The 23,052-nt window shown below is 39.2% G+C and overlaps 1 protein-coding gene across 1 annotated transcript in view; it reads right to left on the bottom strand.

The window, feature by feature from the left end:
* PGAP1 (post-GPI attachment to proteins inositol deacylase 1) overlaps positions 1–21,460 on the bottom strand; it is a 95,460-nt gene extending 74,000 nt beyond the window's left edge. Inside the window, exons 1-4 of the mRNA XM_019939223.3 lie at positions 21,173–21,460; positions 8,679–8,832; positions 5,908–6,083; positions 429–600 (exon numbers count right to left, since the gene is read on the bottom strand). Coding sequence (XP_019794782.1) covers positions 429–600; positions 5,908–6,083; positions 8,679–8,832; positions 21,173–21,319 — 649 coding nt within the window. The 5' untranslated portion in view covers positions 21,320–21,460. The remainder of the gene's footprint in view (positions 1–428; positions 601–5,907; positions 6,084–8,678; positions 8,833–21,172) is intronic.
* Between the last annotated feature and the right edge of the window lie 1,592 nt (positions 21,461–23,052).

Raw genomic sequence — 23,052 nt, 5'->3', positions numbered from 1 at the left:
AAGTGTTAGCAGACCTATTTATTAAAAAAAAAACAAGGCATTTCTACTATTTTACTTAAATATAAGGTTATTTTGAATGAAGTACCCAGAGGAGTTAACAAAAAAAGGAAGTATAAACACACTTTAAGAGACCAAGAGTCATCCTCAAGAATAACTAAAATGAAGCTCAAGTGCCTAGGGGTTATAAGACACATGTTTTCCATGTTAAGATGCAAAAGGCAGAGAAAATTAACAGCAGTTTCAGTTATGAGCCTAAGTTGAAAGTCACAAAAAGAGATGCTCAGAATTGGAGGTGCTGATTTAAACCTAAGCTGCTTCACACATGGATAAACCTGTAGTATACTCTAAAGGGAGTAGTAGCTGCAAGGATCTGTTTAATCCTAAACAACAATGGAGAGGTCAGTTAGTGTTTATGTAACAGGACTCACCTGTAATGAAACGATCTAATGGCATCACAGGAGCAACATGAGGTGTTGCTTGTGTAATAAGAAGATTGATCAGATCCTGCTTAAAATTTTTCAACGTAAGCAATGCTCTTGCAACAAGGCCACCCATAGAATGACCAATTATCGCCACACTTTTTGGAGCAAATTCTTGACCCTATTTAAAAAATCACCAAGGCATGATTAAGGATTAATATTATAATAAATATACTAAATACTTCTCTCTACATATGAACAATTTCATAGAAAAAAGAAAATTAAACTATTTATATAACCTCCCATAATAAGATACAGAAATACATTTTCATATATTTGTAATTAGTGTATACATATTTTGTGTTTTGCAAACATTTTTAACAGCTAGGCTTTGGTTTTCTGAACCAAAATCAGAACACTTGGTCTAGCAAATCATGTTTTTACCATTTGTTATATTGTACGTAAGAGGTGTAATTATATTTGGTGTATACCAGAATATTAGATTTCATAGGATACATAAAGTCAAATCATTTATTTGAAACTTGAAATAGCACAAAAAAGCCAGAACGGTTACAACTGCCACAGCAATATACTACCTCATCATATTGATATATCCTATCTCATCAAATTATTTCTCTATTGTGTGCCTGGGTTTAAAAGGAAGCCAGCATTCCACAACATCTATTCACTGACAATTACATATTTTATTTTTTAAATAAGTTTGGGGTTTTTTTAACATCTTTATTGGGGTATAATTGCTTTACAATGGTGTGTTAGTTTCTGCTTTATAACAAAGTGAATCAGTTATACATATACATATGTTCCCATATCTCTCCCCTCTTGCGTCTCCCTCCCTCCCACCCTCCCTATCCCACCCCTCTAGGCGGTCACAAAGCACTGAGCTCATCTCCCTGTGCTATGAGGCTGCTTCCCACTAGCTATCTACCTTACGTTTGGTAGTGTATATATATCCATGCCTCTCTCTCGCTTTGTCACAGCTCACCCTTCCCCCTCTCCATATCCTCAAGTCCGTTCTCCAGTAGGTCTGTGTCTTTATTCCTGTCTTACCCCTAGGTTCTTCATGACATTTTTTTTTCTTAAATTCCATATATATGTGTTAGCATACGGTATTTGTCTTTCTCTTTCTGACTTACTTCACTCTGTATGACAGACTCTAGGTCTATCCACCTCATTACAAATAGCTCAATTTTGTTTCTTTTTATGGCTGAGTAATAGTCCATTGTATATATGTGTCACATCTTCTTTATCCATTCATCCGATGATGGGCACTTAGCTTGTTTCCATCTCCTGGCTATTGTAAATAGAGCTGCAATGAACATTTTGGTACATGACTCTTTTTGAATTATGGTTTTCTCAGGGTATATGCCCAGTAGTGGGATTGCTGGGTCATATGGTAGTTCTATTTGTAGTTTTTTAAGGAACATCCATACTGTTCTCCATAGTGGCTGTATCAATTTACATTCCCACCAGCAGTGCAGGAGTGTTCCCTTTTCTCCACACCCTCTCCAGCATTTACTGTTTCTAGATTTTTTGATGATGGTCATTCTGACTGGTGTGAGATGATACCTCATTGTAGTTTTGATTTGCATTTCTCTAATGATTAGTGATGCTGAGATCATTTCATGTGTTTGTTGTCCATCTGTATGTCTTCTTTGGAGAAATGTCTATTTAGATATTCTGCCCATTTTTGGATTGGGTTGTTTGTTTTTTTGATATTGAGCTGCATGAGCTGCTTGTATATTTTGGAGATTAATCCTTTGTCAGTTGCTTCGTTTACAAATATCTTCTCCCATTCTGAGGGTTGTCTTTTTGTCTTGTTTATGGTTTCTTTTGCTGTGCAAAAGCTTTTAAGTTTCATTAAGTCCCACTTGTTCATTTTTTAAATTTCCATTTCTCTAGAAGGTGGGTCAAAAAGGATCTTGCTGTGATTTATGTCAAAGAGTGTTCTTCCTATGTTTTCCTCTAAGAGTTTTATAGTGTCTGGCCTCATATTTAGGTCTTATCTGCTTTATTGCAGCAGTCTGGAACCGAACCCGCAATATCTCTGAGGTATACCTGTATTTCTCCTCCATTTGCTCTTTAGCTGCATTTGCTTTTTTGTTGTTGTTACTCTAGAAATTACAATATACAGCCTTAACTTATCTACCAGAATTAATATTATATTTCTTATGGCAGTGGAATAATTTTATTTACTCCTCTTCCCATCCTTTTCACCATTAGTATATATTTTCCTTCTAAATAAATTATAAACCTCATAAGGAATTCATTACTGAAAATAAACTTTTTAACCTTTTAATTATGAACCAATTAGAGAAAAGTTGGAAAAATAGCACAGAGAGTTCCCATATACCTCTCACCCAGTTTTCCGCAAGGTTAACAGTTAATATAACCATACTACAATGATCCAAAACAAGAAATGAACATTGGTGCAGCAACAGAATTGACTGCAGACCTAATCTAAGTTTTACCAGTTTTCTCACTAATGTACTTTTTCTATTTCAGGGTTCCATCCAGCATCCCACCTTGAATTTATTGTTATTTCTCCTTAGTCTCCTCTAATCTGTGACAGTTCTTCAGCCTTTCCTCATTTTTTATGACCTTGATGCTTCTGAAGAGTACTGGTTAGTTATTTTATAGCATGTCTCTCGATTTCGGTTTGTCTGAAGTTCTCCCATGATTAGAATGAGGTTATGCATTTTTGACAATAATGCCACAGAAACTATGGTGCAGCGTGTCAGGAGATTCATGATATCAATATGTCTTATTACTGGTAATGTTAATCTTGGTTAAGATGATGTCTACCAGGTTTCTTATTGTGAAGTTCTTTCCCTTTGTAGGTAATAAATATTTTAGAAAAGATACTGTGAAACCATGTGAATATCCTTTTCCTCCTCAAACCTTCACCTACTGATTTTAGCACCCATGATGAATCTTGTCTGTAGCAATTATTACTGTGCCGTTCACCTAACGGGAATTTTTTATTTCCCTCTTTCCTTCTACTAATCACAAAACTGCCAGTTTTTGTTACTCTGACAATGTCTTTATTTTGTCCTCATTTTTGCTAGATATACAGTTTTAAGTTGAGAGTCCCCTCCCACCCCATCATCCTCCAAAAACCTTTAAGATGCTCTTCTATTGTTTTGGGCTTTCATTATTTCCGATGGAGACCAGCAATAATTTTTATTGTTTTACCTGTAGGTAAAGAGCCTTTTTTTCTCTGGCTGCTTTTAAGATTTTCTCTTTACTTTGGTTTTGAACAATTTGACTAGGATAAACTTGGGTGTGAGTCTGTGTTTATCCTGCTTGACATTCATTGACCTTCTTGATCTGTCGGTTGAAAATTTTAATCAGAATTGTAAATTTGGGGCCTTTAGTTCTTTGAATATTATCTTTCTTTTTTAATAAATTTATTTATTTATTTTTGGCTGTGTTGGGTCTTCGTTTCTGTGCGAGGGCTTTCTCTAGTTGCGGCAAGCGGGGGCCACTCTTCATCGCGGTGCGCGGGCCTCTCACTGTCGCGGCCTCTCCTGCTGCGGAGCACAGGCTCCAGACGCGCAGGCTCAGTGGTTGTGGCTCACGGGCCCAGTTGCTCCCCGGCACGTGGGATCTTCCTAGACCAGGGCTCGAACCCGTGTCCCCTGCATTGGCAGGCAGACTCTCAACCACTGCGCCACCAGGGACGCCCAAGTTCTTTGAATATTTTTTCCTCTTATATTTCTCTCTCTTCTTCTTCTGGGGTTCCAGTTATGTATGTGTTAGCCTAATTAGTATTGTCCCACAGATTCCTGAGGCTCTGTCCTTTCCATCCTTTTATCCTCTGTGCTTCATATTTTGGATAGTTTTTAACTGTCCTGTCTTCAAATTCAATGATCTCTTGTTCTGTGGTGTTCAACCTGCTTAAAGCCTATGTACTGAATTTTTCATTTCTGTTTTATTGTTTCAGTTCTCAATTTTTCTTTTTTATTCGTTATTTATTTATTTATGGCTGCGTTGGGTCTTCGTTGCTGCACGCAGGCCTTTTCTAGTTGTGGCAAGCAGGGCTACTCTTCGTTGCGGCGTGTGGGCTTCTCATTGCGGAGCATGGGCTCTAGGGGCACGGGCTTCAGCGGTAGTGGCACACGGGCTTAGTTGCTCCGTGACATGTGGGATCTTCCCTGACCAGGGCTTGAACCCATGTCCCCTGCATTGGCAGGCAGACTCCAAACGACTGCGCCACCACGGAAGTCTCTGTCCTTTTTCTTTTTTAATAGTTTCCATGTCTCTACTGAGCTCCCTCATCTGTTCCCTTGTTGTTTGCATCTTTTATTCTAAATCCTTAACTCTGATGTTTTTGAGGCTTATATGGAAGCATTGTTAAGGTGGATCCTACAGTAGCTCTTACTTTAGGGCTAGAGTAGCTCTATTCCTAAATCGTGTCCTTTCTTGGGTCTCAAATGAATGCCCAATGTTCAGATAAGTCTTTCTAACTAGCTGGTCAGAACTCCTGGGCACCAAGTGGCCTCTCAAATCTCAATTCAACCCACAATTCCCCACGAGCTGTTTTTGCCAGGACTTGCACAATGGTATACCAAGGGAGGAAATGACTTATCCTAGTAGGTAGTAGAATTATCCCTGACGCTGTTTAGAATTGCTGGCACAGATGAATTTGAGTCTGTTGTACTGCTCTTTTAAATTTCTCTAGGGACACATATTCCCCCTTATTCCTTGCACCTGAAGCAGACATACCCCACCACTTCCTCCTTGGTATGCTACTGCCTTGCAGCCTCTTGCCCTGTGCATACGTAGCACAGCACTCAAAGACTGAAGGATTCAAATTTCTAGAGCTCCCGTCTCTGCCTAGTTCTCTTCTTTCTCCTACCTGACCACAAATCTAGCCATTTCAGTAGTCCCAAATTCCAATCTCTGCCTTCTTCAGCTTAGTGATATCAATTTGCTGTTATTGACCTCTAAAAATTTACCCCATGGTCTGGAAAATGCTTCCAGGCAGAAAGCCGGGCACTCACGGAGCTCACCTCACATGTTTCCCCTCTTTCAGTGGTCATAGTCCTTTACCACTTGGTTGTCCAACACCTGAAAACATGTGCTTCAGATACCTTGGCTAGTTTTATAGTTGTTTACATATGGAAGTAGTCTACTCTAGTACCAGTTATTTAGCCAAAACTAGAAGCAGAAATCCATACTAATGGCTTTAGGAAATGCACTGCACTCCTAATTCATACATAAAGTAAAAAAAAAATTTTTTCCAAACTTCACAAGAAAGATTTCTTGTAAATTGAATTTGAACTTCAAAACCCACCACTGAGTTCAAAACGACAGAGTCCCACACACAAATACCTTTGTGCCACCTTTGCTTCAACTTCCATACAAACAAATAAATAATTTAAAATATGCTGAGTCCCTTTAACCAAAAAAAAAAAAAAAAAACCCAATAGGTTGATCACTATTTATTTGTATGATTATCTCGTACTTTATAGAGCTTGAGAATTGTTTTAATGCATTCATGCACAAACTTGGTCTGCTTCTGAAGACTTCCACCATATAGTGCCACCAGTTCTTCATTGAAATTCACACTAAAGAAGTCAAAGTGGTACTTGAAGTCAATGTCTTCAGCTTTTCTAAGTGCAATAGAGCCAATAGAACGAACTGCAGAGGAAAAAGGTGAAGTGCACATTAAACAAAAATTTTTAAAGTTTCATCTATTCTTGCTTCAAAGTCTCTTAACAAATAACTTTATCCCAGATTCTGAATACAACCTATTTCAGGGTGACATCCTTAACAATAGCAATTTAGAAAAACAAACCAACTTAGCAATTGTGTGTCTTGTCCTGTAAATTTTTTTAAGTTAAGTATAACGTGAATGGTTCATTCATTCTCTACCTGCTTCCCCTTCAGTAGGGGCAACAATAGCTAAAAGGGAAGGAAGGATTCCTTGAAGAATAAGAAATAGGAATTTTGTCACACTTCAGGATTTTAAGAACGAGAAAATTCCTACAAGAAACGTCTGCTCATTACAGCTCATCACAGTGGTGTAAATACTCATGCATAATTTGTCTCTTTTTCTTACACATGACATCCAATCATTAGTAAATCTTGTCATGCTCTACCTTCTAAATATATCCCCAATCAAGGCTTCTCACCATTTCCACCACCACCTTCCTAATCCAAGCACCATCATCTCCTGCCTGAACTACTCTAACAGTTTCCTAAATGGTCTCTCTGTTTCCACTGTTTTAGGTTTTGATAAAGTAGTCTACATATATATAAAACTTTTTTTTAAGTTGCTGGTCTCTTAATTTCAAATGCAATTCCCATTTCCTGCATTTGTACTCTCTAGGTTTTGGGTTTAGCAAACAAAATAGCTGTTTGGCATTCCTTTTTTTTTAACATATATAACTCATGTACTATACAACTCATTGTGTAAAGTGTACAATTCAATGATATTTTGTATAGTCAACCATTTCTGCAATCTAACTTTAGACATTTTTTAATCACCCCAGAAAGAAAACCCTGTACTCATTAACAGTTACTCCTCATTCCTCTTCTCCTTCTAATTCCTAGAAAGCACTAATATACATATGCATGCATATATATATATAGGTAGATAGATAGATGTATATAGAACTGAATCACTTTGCTGTGCAACTGAAACTAACACAACATTGTAAATCAAATATACTTCAATTTAAAAAAAATCTAAGATGATAATAAAAACAGTAAAAGTAAACAGTAAAAGATGATAATAAAAACAGATAATAAAAAAAGTAAAAAAATAAAAACAGTGAAATAAAAACAGTAAAAAAAGTAAAAGATAATAAAAACTAGATAAAAAAACAAAAACCCAATGTTAAGTGGAAGAAGCCAGACACAGAACAATGCGTACTGAGTGATTATATTTATAGTGCGACGTTTAAAAATAGCCACAAACAAGTAGACTATATTAGAGATGCATACTTAGATGCTAAAACTATAAAGAAAGTCAAGAAAATGACTACCTTAAAGTTAGGAAAGGAGGGAGTTTTAATCAGGAAGGGGCACACAGGAGGCTTCCAGGGTGCTGGCAACCTTCTACTTCTTGACTTGGGTTTTGGTTCCATGGGTACTCACTTTATAATCATTTTTAACCTAATAGCCATATTTTATGCATTTCTCTGTATATGTGTTATATTTCAAACACAAAGATTAAATTAAAAAATCAGAGTATATCATTTCCTACCCAAACCCTCCAATAGTTTCTCATCACACTTAGATCAAAATTCGAAGTCTCTTCCACAGCTTTTATGACATAGCCTATGGCTACTTTTCCATCCTCATCTCTTTTCATTTTCTCTAGTCTCAGTGGCCTTGAACGCACCAAGCACGTTCCTGCCTCCGGATCTTCCCCAAATAGTCACATACCTCAGTCCCTTGCTACATTCAAGCCTCCGCTCAAAATGTCATCTCCTCATACTGGCCTTCCCTGGCCACTTCATCTAAACTAGCCACCTCCTGACCCTGTTTATCCTTTATCCCTTACTCTGGTTTATTTTTCTTTCTAACTTTTAATATTACTGGCATACTAATATCTAGAATATCTAGAATACTGCCTGGCTCATGGTAGGTACCCCATAAATATTTGCTAGCTAAATAGATAAACATGTAAGTAATTATACTAAATGTTGAAATAATTCTATTCTCATTATACAAAAGAATACACCATTTAATAACAACAAAAAAAAGAGCAGGTTTTAGCTGAAATTACTTCTAGATTGCCTGACTGTTAGGCCAAAAATAACTGCTATATTTCAATTTGGAATCTGTACATATAACTTCCCTACCCCCACCTTTCTGTGTTTCCCTCAGTATTTCTAGACCTAATTTAAATAGCTCCAAAACAAAGAAACCAGTCTCCTCTCTTGTTCAGCAATAACATAAACCACTGACTTACTTCTCTAATCAATGCTTTAGGTTCTGTTTTCTGTACCCTCCACTTCTAACATAAACCTCTTTCTTCTGCTGATTCCTGAATCCCTATGTCATCTATTTATCATTCCGCTCCATCTTATCTTCTCCTACTTACTCTTTGCAAAGTGGCTTGCAGCTATTCTTTTTTGTGTACTTCTCACATGTGCTTCTCTCAGACAAAATGTCATATATTTGTGTCTCCCAGTATACCTAGCGTTAATACCTAACACAGAGTACATGTCTGATAAATTCTTCAATTGAATTTCACAGCTTTCAAAATTTACTTTTGAGACTTACCTTGCTTATAACTTCCAGCATTACCGGGAAGAAAGAGAACAGGAATACCCGTTAAAGGGAGAACTTTGTGTTCTTCAGCATAGGATCCTTCTCCATAAAGATATAATTCATATGCAGGATAGCGTTTTGCCAGTTTCTTTGGGAGTTCTATTTTCTATAGAAAAAAAAAAGCAACTTCACTTTAATCAGTTTTACTAATACAATTCAGTCTCACCGTACCCAATTCTGAATTTGAAATAGTACAATATAAAAATATTACTGATGATAAAACTACACTTAATGCACAAGTTCTACTTTTAGTTTACACATATGAAGACTCAGTCTTGAGTTATGTGAGCTTTAAACCATGTAGTCTTCAAGAAAGCATAAAATGGGACTACTTGAAATTCTAATAAATACAAATTACTCAGAATAGCTACTGGCAAGAGAAAAACACTGGTTTATGTCAGCAAGTTCCATGTTAACATAACTGAAAATGCATTTAATTTAGTATCAGTTATCAATTATACTTAGAAATGATAAAAGCTTTCCATTATCAAATGAATTCTTTTTTGCTATTTTAAACTGTTTTGTAATGTCTCTCTCCTTTCACTCAGGCCTAACTATATACTCCAAGCTGTTACATCATTCAAAGGAAAGTAAGTTTGTTTTATAATGCAGCTTTCTGACCTCTCAACTTAATATGCTTGACCTACAATGTGCTTAACAAATTAATCTGAACCTTACAGCCATGTCTTGGTTGAGACATGTACACTCTTCTCACCATGAACATTCCAGTGAATTAGCATCTGTTTCAGTTTTCATGGACTTGGTGCATGGTTTATCAGCAAGCCTAAAACTACTCTGCAATTCATATTACTGTATACCAAATGAGGCAGTAATTCACATAACATTTCTTTCAGCAAAATACAAACGAAGTCTTAATGTCATCCCCAAAAGGTAGGCATCTATAAAAGTGGGAGTAAAGTATAAGTTCTTCTTCTCCTTTTTTCCCCCGAAGGGATGGAGACTGTTAAAAATGAAACCAGTTACATTGAAGAGTAGATTTTATTTAAGTACACATCAATAGATTTAATGATCTAGCAGTAATGTACACGTGCTTGGTAAAAATTTCAACTACTGAATGAATTTTGAAAATTGTAAATGGATAATGACTACTGAAAAAAATCACTGTTCTAGAAAAAGCATAATTCTGATCATTCATGCAAATTCCTGAATATTCCTTTGAGGATAGTACCATAAACAATCTGTGCCACTAACACCATGAAAACATCTTTAGAGATTGTGACCTTATTGTTTAAGATACTAGCAACTTTATCTCCTCAAATATTCAAAATACAGAGATACCAACCCCACTATTTGCTTTATATGTGTACATGGACTTAGATTCAAATTAGTCCCAATATTAATTATGCATAGTAAATAATCAAAAAATAGATGTAATATTTTGTTTCTTTAGGTACAAATTAAGCAAAAAGAAAAGATGAGAGAAAAAGGGAACAGTTATCTTAACTCCTCTCAATTTAGTACACCATTTGATATAGCAGTACATGCGTATTAGATCACTATTCTTTTTAGGACAGTAACTAAAAAAGTTTTGAACTACTTGAAAATTAACTCAGAAGAACAGGAACTATCAAATATATAGAAAAAGAAATATTTAATTCTCTGGAGACAGAAAAGCAAAAGAATATTACTTGATATATTTCATAACCTACTATTATAAAGGCAATTTCATAGTGAGACACTGTACATTTAAAAATATGAAGGCATCAGACGGCGGGGAAGATGGCGGAAGAGTAAGACGCGGAGATCACCTTCATCCCCACAGATACATCAGAAATACATCTACACGTGGAACAACTCCTACAGAACACCTACTGAACGCTGGCAGAAGACCTCAGACCTCCCAAAAGGCAAGAAACTCCCCACGTACCTGGGTAGGGCAAAAGAAAAAAGAATAAACAGAGACAAAAGAAGAGGGGTGGGACCTGCACCAGTGGGAGGGAGTTGTGAAGGAGGAAAGGTTTCCACACACTAGGAAGCCCCTTCGAGGGCGGAGACTGCGGGTGGCAGAGGGGGGAAGAAGCTTTGGTGCCGCGGAAGAGAGCACAGCAACAGGGGTGCGGAGGGCAAAGCGGAGGGATTCCCGCACAAAGGATCCGTGCCGACCAGCACTCACCAGCCTGAGAGGCTTGTCTGCTCACCCGCCAGGGTGGGCAGGGCTGGGAGCTGAGGCTCGGGCTTTCGTCTGAGCGCAGGGAGAGGACTGGCGGCGTGAACACAGCCTGAAGGGGTTAGTGCACCACGGCTAGCCGGGAGGGAGTCCGGGAAAAAGTCTGTACCTGCAGAAGAGGCAAGAGACTTTTTCTTCCCTCTGTTTCCTGGTGCGCAAGGAGAGGGGATTAAGAGTGCTGCTTAAAGGAGCTCCAGAGACGGGCGCGAGCCGCGGCTAACAGCGCGGACCCCAGAGACGGGCATGAGACGCTAAGGCTGCTGCTGCCACCAAGAAGCCTGTGTGCGAGCACAGGTCACTATCCACACCTCCCTTCTGGGGCGCATGTGCAGCCCGCCACTGCCAGGGTCCCTCCAGGGACAACTTCCCCAGGAGAACGCACGGCGCGCCTCAGGCTGGTGCAATGTCAGGGCGGCCTCTGCCGCCTCAGGCTCGCCCCACATCCGTACCCCTCCCTGCCCCCGGCCTGAGTGAGCCAGAGCCCCCGAATCAGCGGCTCCTTTAACCCCATCCTGTCTGAGTGAAGAACAGACGCTCTCTGGCGACCTACACGCAGAGGCGGGGCCAAATCCAAAGCTGAGCCCCGGGAACTGTGCGAACAAAAAAGAGAAAGGGAAATCTCTCCCAGCAGCCTCAGGAGCAGCGGATTAAAGCTCCACAATCAACTTCATGTACCTGCATCTGTGGAATACATGAATAGACAACGAATCATCCCAAATTGAGGAGGTGGACTTTGAGAGCAAGATTTATGATTTTTTCCCCTTTTCCTCTTTTTGTGAGTGTGTATGTGTATGCTTCTGGGTGAGATTCTGCCTGTATAGCTTTGCGTTCACCATTTGTCCTAGGGTTCTATCCGTCCATTCTTTTCAGTTTTTTTTTTTTTTTTACTTCTTAAAAATTTTTTTTTCTAAATAATTATTTTTTATTTTAATCACTTTATTTTCTTTTATCTTACTTTATTTTATCTTCTTCCTTCCTCCCTTCCTCCCTTCCACTCTTTCTACTTCTTCTCCCTTTTATTCTGAGCCCTGTGGATGAAAGGATACTGGTGCTGCAGCCAGGAGTCAGTGCTGTGCCTCTGAGGTGGGAGAGCCAACTTCACGACACTGGTCCACAAGAGACCTCCCAGCTCCACGTAATATCAAACGGCAAAAGTCTCCCAAGGATCTCCATCTCAACACCAACACCCAGCTTCACTCAACGACCAGCAAGCTACAGTGCTGGATACCCTATGCCAAAAAACTAGCAAGACAGGAACACAACCCCACCCATTAGCAAAGAGGCTGCTTAAAATCATAATAAGGCCACAGACACCCCCAAACACACCACCAGACGTGGACCTGCCCACCTGAAAGACAAGATCCAGCCTCATCCACCAGAACACAGGCACTAGTCCCCTCCACCAGGAAGCCTACACAACCCACTGAACCAACTTTAGCTACTGGGGACAGACACAAAAAACAACGGGAACTACGAACCTGCAGCGTGCAAAAAGGAGACCCCAAACACAGTAAGATAAGCAAAATGAGAAGACAGGAAAACACACAGCAGATGAAGGAGCAAGATAAAAACCAACCAGACCTAACAAATGAAGAGGAAATAGGCAGTCTGCCTGAAAAAAAAATCAGAATAATGATAGTAAAGATGATCCAAAATCTTGGAAGTAGAATAGAGAAAATGCAAAAAACATTTAACAAGGACCTAGAAGAACTAAAGATGAAACAAGCAGCAATGAACAACACAATAAATGAAATGAAAAATACTCTAGATGGGATCAACAGCAGAATAACTGAGGCAGAAGAATGGATAAGTGACCTGGAAGATAAAAGAGAGGAAATAACTACTGCAGAGCAGAATAAAGAAAAAAGAATGAAAAGAACTGAGGACAGTCTCAGAGACCTCTGGGACAACATTAAATGCACCAACATTCGAATCATAGGGGTTTGAGAACAGGAAGAGAAAAAGAAAGGGACTGAGAAAATATTTTAAGAGATTATAGTTGAAAACTTCCCTAATATGGGAAAGGAAATAGTTAATCAAGTCCAGGAAGCACAGAGAGTCCCATACAGCGTAAATCCAAGAAGAAACACGCCAAGACACATATTAATCAAACTGTCAAAAATTAAATACAAAGAAAACATATTAAAAGCAGCAAGGGGAAAACAACAAATAACACACAAGGGAATCCCCGTAAGGTTAACAGCTGATCTTTCAGCAGAAACTGTGCAAGCCAGAAGGGACTGGCAGGACATATTTAAAGTGATGAAGGAGAAAAACCTACAACCAAGATTACTCTACCCAGCAAGGATCTCATTCAGATTTGATGGAGAAATTAAAACCTTTACAGACAAGCAAAAGCTGAGAGAGTTCAACACCACCAAACTAGCTTTACAACAAATGCTAAAGGACCTTCTCTAGGCAAGAAGCACAAGAGAAGGAAAAGACATACAATAACAAACAAAACAATTAAGAAAATGGGAATTGGAACATATATATCGATAATTACCTTAAATGTAAATGGATTAAATGCTCCCACCAAAAGACACAAACTGGCTGAATGGATACAAAAACAAGACCCATATATATGCTGTCTACAAGACACCCACTTCAGACCTAGAGACACATACAGACTGAAAGTGAGGGAATGGAAAAAGATACTCCATGCAAATGGAAACCAAAAGAGAGCTGGAGTAGCAATTCTCATATCAGACAAAATACACTTTAAAATAAAGACTATTAGAAGAGACAAAGAAGGACACACATAATGATCAAGGGATCGATCCAAGAAGAAGATATAACAATTGTAAATATTTATGCACCCAACATAGGAGCCCCTCAATACATAAGGCAAATACTAACAGCCATAAAAGGGGAAATCGACAGTAACACATTCATAGTAGGGGACTTTAACACCCCACTTTCACCAATGGATAGATCATCCAAAATGAAAATAAATAAAGAAACACAAGCTTTAATGATACATTACACAAGATGGTCTTAATTGATATTTATAGGACATTCCATCCAAAAACAACAGAATACACATTTTTCTCGAGTGCTCATGGAACATTCTCCAGGATAGATCATATCTTGGGTCACAAATCAAGCCTTGGTAAATTTAAGAAAACTGAAATTGTATCAAGTATCTTTTCTGACCACAATGCTATGAGACTAGGTATCAATTACAGGAAAAGATCTGTAAAAAATACAAACACATAGAGGATAAACAATACACTACTTAATAACGATGTGATCATTGAAGATATCAAAGAGGAAATCAAAAAATACCTAGAAACAAATGACAATGGAGACACGACGACCCAAAACCTATGGCATGCAGCAAAAGCAGTTCTATGAGGGAAGTATATAGCAATACAATCCTACCTTAACAAACAGGAAACATCTCGAATAAACAACCTAACTTTGCACCTAAAGCAATTAGAGAAAGAAGAACAAAAAAACCCCAAAGTTAGCAGAAGGAAAGAAATCATAAAGATCAGATCAGAAATAAATGAAAAAGAAATGAAGGAAACAATAGCAAAGATCAATAAAACTAAAAGCTGGTTCTTTGAGAAGATAAACAAAATTGATAAACCATTAGCCAGACTCATCAGGAAAAAAAGGGAGAAGACTCAAATCAATCGAATTAGAAATGAAAAAGGAGAAGTAACAACTGACACTGCAGAAATACAAAAGATCATGAGAGATTACTACAAGCAACTCTATGCCAATAAAATGGACAACCTGGAAGAAATGCACAAATTCTTAGAAATGCACAACCTGCCAAGACTGAATCAGGAAGAAATAGAACATATGAACAGACCAATCACAAGCACTGAAATTGAAACTGTGATTAAAAATCTTCCAACAAACAAAAGCCCAGGACCAGATGGCTTCACAGATGAATTCTATCAAACATTTAGAGAAGAGCTAACACCTATCCTTCTCAAACTCTTCCAAAATATAGCAGAGGGAGAAACAATCCCAAACTCATTCCACGAGGCCACCATCACCCTGATACCAGAACCAGACAAGGATGTCACAAAGAAAGAAAACTACAGGCCAATATTACTGATGAACATAGATGCAAAAATCCTCAACGAAATACTAGCAAACAGAATCCAACAGCACATTAAGAGGATCATACACCATGATCAGGTGGGGTTTTCCAGGAATGCAAGGATTCTTCAATATATGCAAATCAATCAATGTGATACAACATATTAACAATCTGAAGGAGAAAAACCATATGGTCATCTCAATAGATGCAGAGAAAGCTTTCGACAAAATTCAACACTCATTTATGATAAAAACCCTGCAGAAAGTAGGCACAGAGGGAACTTTCCTCAACATAATAAAGGCCATGTATGACAAACCCACAGCCAACAACATCCTCAATGGTGAAAAACTGAAAGCATTTCCTCTAAGATCAGGAACAAGACAAGGTTGCCCACTCTCACCACTCTTATTTAACATAGTTTTGGAAATTTTAGCCACAGCATTCAGAGAAGAAAAGGAAATAAAAGGAATGCAAATGGGAAAAGAAGAAGTAAAGCTGTCACTGTTTGCAGATGACATGATACTATACATAGAGAATCCTAAAGATGCTACCACAAAACTACTAGAGCTAATCAATGAATTTGGTAAAGTAGCAGGATACAAAATTAATGCACAGAAATCTCTGGCATTCCTATACATTAATGATGAAAAATCTGAAAGTGAAATCAAGAAAACACTCCCATTTACCACTGCAACAAAAAGAATAAAATATCTAGGAATAAACCTACCTAAGGAGACAAAAGACCTGTATGCAGAAATTTATAAGACACTGATGAAAGAAATTAAAGATGATACAAATAGATGGAGAGATATACCATGTTCTTGGATAGAAAGAATCAACATTGTGAAAATGACTCTACTACCCAAAGCAATCTACAGATTCAATGCAATCCCTATGAAACTATCGCTGGCATTTTTCACAGAACTAGAGCAAAAAATTTCACAATTTGTATGGAAACATAAAAGACTCAGAATAACCAAAGCAATCTTGAGAACGAAAAACGGAGATGGAGGAATCAGGCTCCCTGACTTCAGGCTATACTACAAAGCTACAGTAATCAAGACAGTATGGTACTGGCACAAAAACAGAAATATAGATCAATGGAACAGGATAGAAAGCCCAGAGATAAACCCACACACATATGGCCACCTTATCTTTGATAAATGAGGCACAAATGTACAGTGGAGAAAGGACAGCCTCTTCAATAAGTGGTGCTGGGAAAACTAGACAGGTACATGTAAAAGTATGAGATTAGAACAATCCCTAACAACATACACAAAAATAAGCTCAAAATGGTTTAAGACCTAAATGTAAGGCCAGAAACTATCAAAGTCTTAGAGAAAAACATAGGCAGAACACTCTATGACATAAATCACAGCAATATCCTTTTTGACCCACTTCCTAGAGAAATGGAAATAAAAACAAAAACAAACAAATGGGACCTAATGAAACTTCAAAGCTTTTGCACAGCAAAGAAAACCATAAACAAGACCAAAAGACAATCCTCAGAATGGGAGAGAATATTTGCAAATGAAGCAACTGACAGGATTAATCTCCAAAATTTACAAGCAGCTCATGCAGCTCAGTAACAAAAAAACAAACTACCCAATCCAAAAATGGGCAGAAGACCTAAATAGACATTTCTCCAAAGAAGATATACAGATTGCCAACAAACACATGAAAGGATCTCAGCATCACTAATCATTAGAGAAATGCAAATCAAAACTACAATGAGGTATCATCTCACACCGGTCAGAATGGCCATCATCAAAAATCTAGAAACAGTAAATGCTGGAGAGGGTGTGGGAAAAGGGAACACTCTTGCACTGTTGGTGGGAATGTGAATTGGTACAGCCACTATAGAGAACAGTATGGAGGTTCCTTAAAAAACTGCAGATAGAACTACCATATGACCCAGCAATCCCACTACTGGGCATATACCCTGAGAAAACCATAATTCAAAAAGAGTCATGTGCCAAAATGTTCATTTCAGCTCTATTTACAATAACCAGAAGATGGAAACAACCTAAGTGTCCATCATCGGATGAATGGATAAAGAAGATGTGCCACATATATACAATGGAATATTACTCAGCCATAAAAAGAAATGAAATTGAGTTATTTGTAGTGAGGTGGATGGACCTAGAGTCTGTCATGCAGAGTGAAATAAGTCAGAAAGAGAAAGACAAATACCATATGCTTACACATATATATGGAATCTAAGAGAAAAAAAAATGTCATGAAGAACCTGAAGCAGTAAGACAGGAATAAAGACACAGACATACTAGAGAATGAACTTGAGGATATGCGGAGGGGGAATGGTAAGCTGGGACAAAGTGAGAGAGTGGCATGGACATATATACACTACCAAATGTCAAATAGATAGCTAGTGGGAATCAGCAGCATAGCACAGGGAGATCAACTCGGTGCTTTGTGACCACCTAGAGGGTTGGGATAGGGAGGGTGAGAGGGAGGGAGACGCAAGAGGGAAGAGATATGGGGACATATGTATATGTATAACTGATTCACTTTGTTATAAAGCAGACACTAACACACCACCGTAAAGCTATTGACTAGATTGAGGACAGAAAAGATGTAGGCATACGAAAAGGATAATGATGAAAGATACAGAAGAGGGTCAAAGGGTTTTAAAAAAACACATTTATAGTAACAGGACTCCAATATATTTTAAATTATTTTATATTATTTTAAATGAGAACCCTCCTTCCCAAAAATTAAACAATCCATAGTCCATACTGCTGTCAAGAAATAACCTTGTTAAGACATACACCTTATGTGTTTCCTCACTGCATACACAGATGATAAACACTTAAGAGAGAGGTCCTTTAAAACCTCACTCTAATTATTCTTACCTATTTCCTTATAATTTATACATGCCACATTTTAGATTTTTTAATATGTTCCAAAATTCAAGATTCAACAGAGTATATACTGAAAAGGCTCTCCTACCCCTGGTTCGTTAGCTATCCGGTTCCTTACCCAGAAGGTAACCAATGTTAGCAATGTTTGTGCTTCCAGAAATACCAATATTTTACATATATACAAATACAGGCAAATTTGTTTTAGGTTATTTCTCCTTTTTATATAAATGATAACATACTATAAATACTACTTATGGAATGTATCCTGGTATACCCACCTTCACAAATGCTGTTCTTTATTCCTGCAGTTTTCTTGTTTCTGCACCTTGTGAACTGTATACATACCCTCCACTGCCCAGTGCACAACCTCTTCTCGATAGCCTTTGACTACCCAAGACGAACACGGCTGCTCTCTTCTGTGAAGAGCCTCGTACACACTCTCTTACAGTGAAATTATAACATTTAACACATTATATTTTACTTATCCATTTCACTCCTGTCTCCCCCCATTATATTTTAAAAACATAAATTTAAAGGCACAAGGTGTGATTCATCTCTAATTCCCTCTCACCCATACCCAGGATCTAGAATATATCTACACAGAGAAGTCATGAAATAAATTATATGCTAAATAAACATCATACTTAATAACAAAATATATGTGTCATATTTCCCAATATCAACATTTCCTTTCAGAGGGCAATTGTCAGGTCACATATCTAAAGAGAGCCAAACAAACTGTTGCATGAAAAAACACAGCACAGATGTTTTCTTATCGAATTCTACAATTTGCCTAAAACTGTTTGCTACCAAATACAAGCTCTGCCTTGCTGTCATAATAAGGCAAGAAGCTTTAAAGGATAGTGTGTATTTTGCCTGGTAGGTGTGTGAGATGTTCAATTAACTCTGAATAAGTGAGTCTAGGAAAACTAAAGGTAGAGGATTAATAAAGATACTCAAACAATTTAAAATTCAAACAATTTTTTCAGAGTTTCAAATTCCTGTCCCACATTTTATTTTTAAAATGGAGAATAAAATTGAGCATGTTTCAACTAACCTTTCAAGTGCCTCTAAAATTCTGCTAAAGAATATGCAAATGAGCAGTAAAAAAGAAGAAAAGCATCAAGAAAGAGAAGAAAACCCAACAACCAGGACATCCCATATGCTGAATACCAACCTGTGAACAATTAGAGCTTACTATAAAATATAATTAAAAGCAATATAAAAAACATGTTTAGAACACTTTTAACAAACCATTGGTTCTTAATTGGCTGACCCCAATTATCCAGAAAGCTCACATTATATTCAAAATGAATCATTTCTGTAGGCAGTTTTTAACTGTATTTGTAAAATAACTCAACCTAGTGTGTACAATAAAAAGACTAAGAGTCAAAGACAAATACTGTAGTGAATAAACACTTTTTACATCATAAAAATAAAAATTTACTGAAAATGTGTATCAAAAACTCCTGCCACTGTAATATTACTGTGCTAACATATTATTCACAGAAGTGTAAAACCTCAAAACAGCAAAATTAACTAAATAAGACTCCCTAACAACACCAAAAAACCCAAATAGCTCTTTTGCATTAGCTACACTAATTTTCTGTGTCTTTCCAGTCAATTTTATGAGGCACGAAATGTATCTGTGAGGTCCATATGCTTTGTTCCCAACACTAAGTGATTTCTACTACTGCAAATATTAAAATAGTTTCAATAATTGTGGGTAATCCAAAAATAAACGGGAATTAGTACTGTATTGTTCCAAAATGATTTTATTTTAACCAAACTCTTCAATGCAGTACAAAACTAAAATGACCTACTTCAATCTATTGGGAGTTTCCTAATTATTAAACCATAGAAAAATGAAAGGCGATTATAAGGGCTCTATTTTCAGTCTTTTTAAAAATCTAAACTAAAAGCCCATATATTTAACTATATGTGGCCTCTGATAAACATAAACCAGCATATTCATTTAGAAATTAAGAGACAACTGTAACATGTTAAAATGTGCTCCTTCAATAGCATCTGATATCAAATGCTTCCACTTCCTCATAAGCACTGATGCAAAACCAAGGTAAAGATCTCAAAACAAATGAAATCTAAATTCGAATTTTGCCCATGGGAAAGGATGCTGTTCAGCAATTTAAACCTTAAGTAGTTTTAAGATCTAAATAACAGCGGGATAATCAAATAATATGCTCCTTCATAATGACCTGTACACGGAAACAATCAGGATATGCATCCTTCACCTCAAAGAATAAAACTGCTATGGTTTTAAATGCATTGTATCAATATGTATTATAGTACACAAACTTCTAAGGTAGGGAGTTATCATTACAATACATATTCCATAATTAGGAGATGCATTTATAAAGAAAAGAATGATTCGGAAGAAATTTCTTTGGACGGTTGTGCAATTTGTCACCATCTCTTTTTACAGCTGGTCATGAATGAAATTCTAGCGTCTACTATGCTGAACTGATAAAGCAACTGTGACTGAAAATATCCAAAATGGAACGAAAGAGGTGGGGGCGGAGACAGGAAGAGAAAGAAGGGCCGGGTCTCTCTTCAATTGCAAACACAGTTGAGAAAACAAAAATAACACCATGAAATAGATTTTGTATGCAACTGGTAAGGGGCGACACGCATCAACCAGGATGCATGCACACGCACCGACCCACGACCTACAAAACAAGAGGGCTCCGCAAAACCTTCACAGGAGAGAACTGCGCTAGTTCCCCATTTATTTACTCATCAGGTTAGCCTTTCAGACGTAAACCCCTTAAGTCTCTAAGGCAAACCTGGGAACTGTGTAGCCAGTACACGCTCTGCAGAAGCTCGGTTCCTTTCTAGAAAAGCGAGAGCTGACGCGCAAACACCTGGGCGGGAGGGGAAGAATTTCGGCGCGTGGGAAGCAAAGGAGTGCCCGGGGCACCTGTTAAGGCAGGGAGGCGGGGAGGATGGGGTCTGGGTTTGGGGAGAGGGACTGGAGCTGAATCTCTGGGGATGAGGGGCGTTGGGCCCGGCCCTTCTGATGAGCCTGTGCTTGGGATTTGGGACCGCGAAGGAACCGGGCAGCAACCTCGAGGGGGGCGGGAAGCATGCCCGGTGGGGTCACCGTGAGAGAGGACAGGGCAGGAGAAAGGGGCCGCGGGGGGCTGCGGAGTCTTCCGGGTCGAAGCAAGCGGGGACAAGATTGGGCTAAGGGGGGCAGGAGAGGCGCGGGGAGCCGACGCAGGGGAAACACACAGAAGGGCCAGGCTGGAGGGGCCCGAGCCTCGGAGCGCCCAGCGAAGGGAGGGCGAAAGCTCACCTGATACTCCGGATACTCAAACATGTAGCTCATACTACACTTGTTTTCCTCAAATCCGAAGAAGACGTCCCACAGCCCCAGGGTCGCCATGAAGACCATGAGGGCATAAAACGCCAGGTTCCAGAGATTGACGGAGTGGAGGAACATGGTGCCGCCGCCGCCGCGGGATCCCTAGCCCTGACTCAGGGAGCCGAAGAACGCCCGGCTGCCAGCCTGGGAGCTAAGTCCAAGCACGCGCGCGTGCGCTGACGCCCGGCCAGCCCGCGGGCTCGCCGCGCAGTGCGCCTGCGCGTAGCCTCTCTGCTCGCCTCCCGCCTGCAGAGAGGGAGGCGGCGTTTGCTGGGGGAGCGCGAATGAGAGGGCCGAGAAGGGAGAAACCGAAGTGGGCTGGGTTGGAGGGTGAGGGGAGAGAGGGAAGGGCGCGAGGAAAAGGAAAAGGAGAAAGGGGAGGGAAGGGCAATGAGAGGCTGGCTGGAGGGAAAGAAGAAGAAGGGGGGGCGGGGGGTTCTAGCGAAGGATGGGCGGAGCGCGGGGTCCTGCAAGCGAGGAGTGGAAAGGGCTGGGGGTGGGCGTCGGGGGCGCTAACCTGGAGACGAGGAGGCGATTAATGATGGTGAGCCAACCGGGAGGGGGGGGACATCAGAGCCCGGAGACCATCAGCTGTCACGTCGCGAACACCTCTCCTGCGCAGCTTAAAAACCCTAACCGTTCCATTTTGAAACGCCTCAGGCCTCCGCGATTTCGGTTCTCCCAGCGGTGGTGGAGCACATTCACAGCTCTCTGGACCAGTTAGCTTAAACAGGGAACAAATGGCATTTTCCTTCCCCTCTTTGACCGCCGACGCCGGCCCAGTAGGTAACAGCGCTTAAAAGCACGGACTCTTTAAAAACCACCAGCAGGTCGACGAGATTCTGGTCTTGGTATAAGATGAAAGCCTGAATCACAAAAAGCATCGTTAGTCTTTAACGTTACCAAATTTTTCATTAACACTGATGCTCCCGATAGGTACTGCGTGATCCGTTTATCGCTGACTTGCCTTACTCCTCAGAATCTCCTCCACCTCTTTGGAAATTGGTTCCACATTAACATGTGGAGGCAAATTCGCTCAAGCTTCCACTCAGACTCCCTCAAGTGACTTAATTCATTTAGATGAATTTCGGTTTGGTGTTGCACAAAAAGGGGGTAAAAAGCAGCTCAAAAACCATTCACAATCACATACAGCAGCTTCAAAACAGTGTCTGTTAGGAGTTAGAAAGACACGGTAGCACCCTCTAAAGCTGACCCAACAGCAGATGGGGTGTGTGCGTGTGTGTAGCTGACTGCCGAATTCTTCTGAGGATTATTTTTGGCACTGACTGAATTTCATTTCCCTTGGGCTGATTTTCTAGTAATTTTTCTGTGCACAGGAAATTTGGCTGATACATAAAATCAAATAATTTTAAAAATAAAAGGAAGCTTATAGTTTATCTCATAGGATACTGTGATGTTCAGATATGAGAGCACCTGGGGTCCAGGGTGGAATTAGGGAGGAGTTTGTGCAGGGCATCAGGAGTCATTTGAGAAAGGATTTAAATTATACATTGAAAAGGGAATACTCAATAGTCTGGGATCTCAAGAACATCACAGGCAGGATGTTTGCGCCTTGTTTCCCCTAGCGTATCACGCTCAGCACAAATAAACCAAGGGTGAAGCTACACTCTCATCTGTTTATCCCAGTGTTTCTTAAACTTAATGTACATATGAGTCACTTGGGGATTCTGTTTTAAAAAGCAGATTCTGATTCAGTTTGGGAGTGGAACCCAAGATTCTGCATTTCTGACCATCTCCTGAGTGATGTTAGTGATGCTGGTCAGTCAAGTGCACTTTGAGAAGCAAGGATT

The sequence above is a fragment of the Tursiops truncatus genome, chromosome 7 (assembly GCF_011762595.2).
Source record: "Tursiops truncatus isolate mTurTru1 chromosome 7, mTurTru1.mat.Y, whole genome shotgun sequence".
In the NCBI taxonomy this organism is placed as follows: Eukaryota; Metazoa; Chordata; class Mammalia; order Artiodactyla; family Delphinidae; genus Tursiops; species Tursiops truncatus.
Note: the sequence above shows the minus strand (reverse complement) of the source record. Positions and strands in the feature narration are given on the sequence as shown.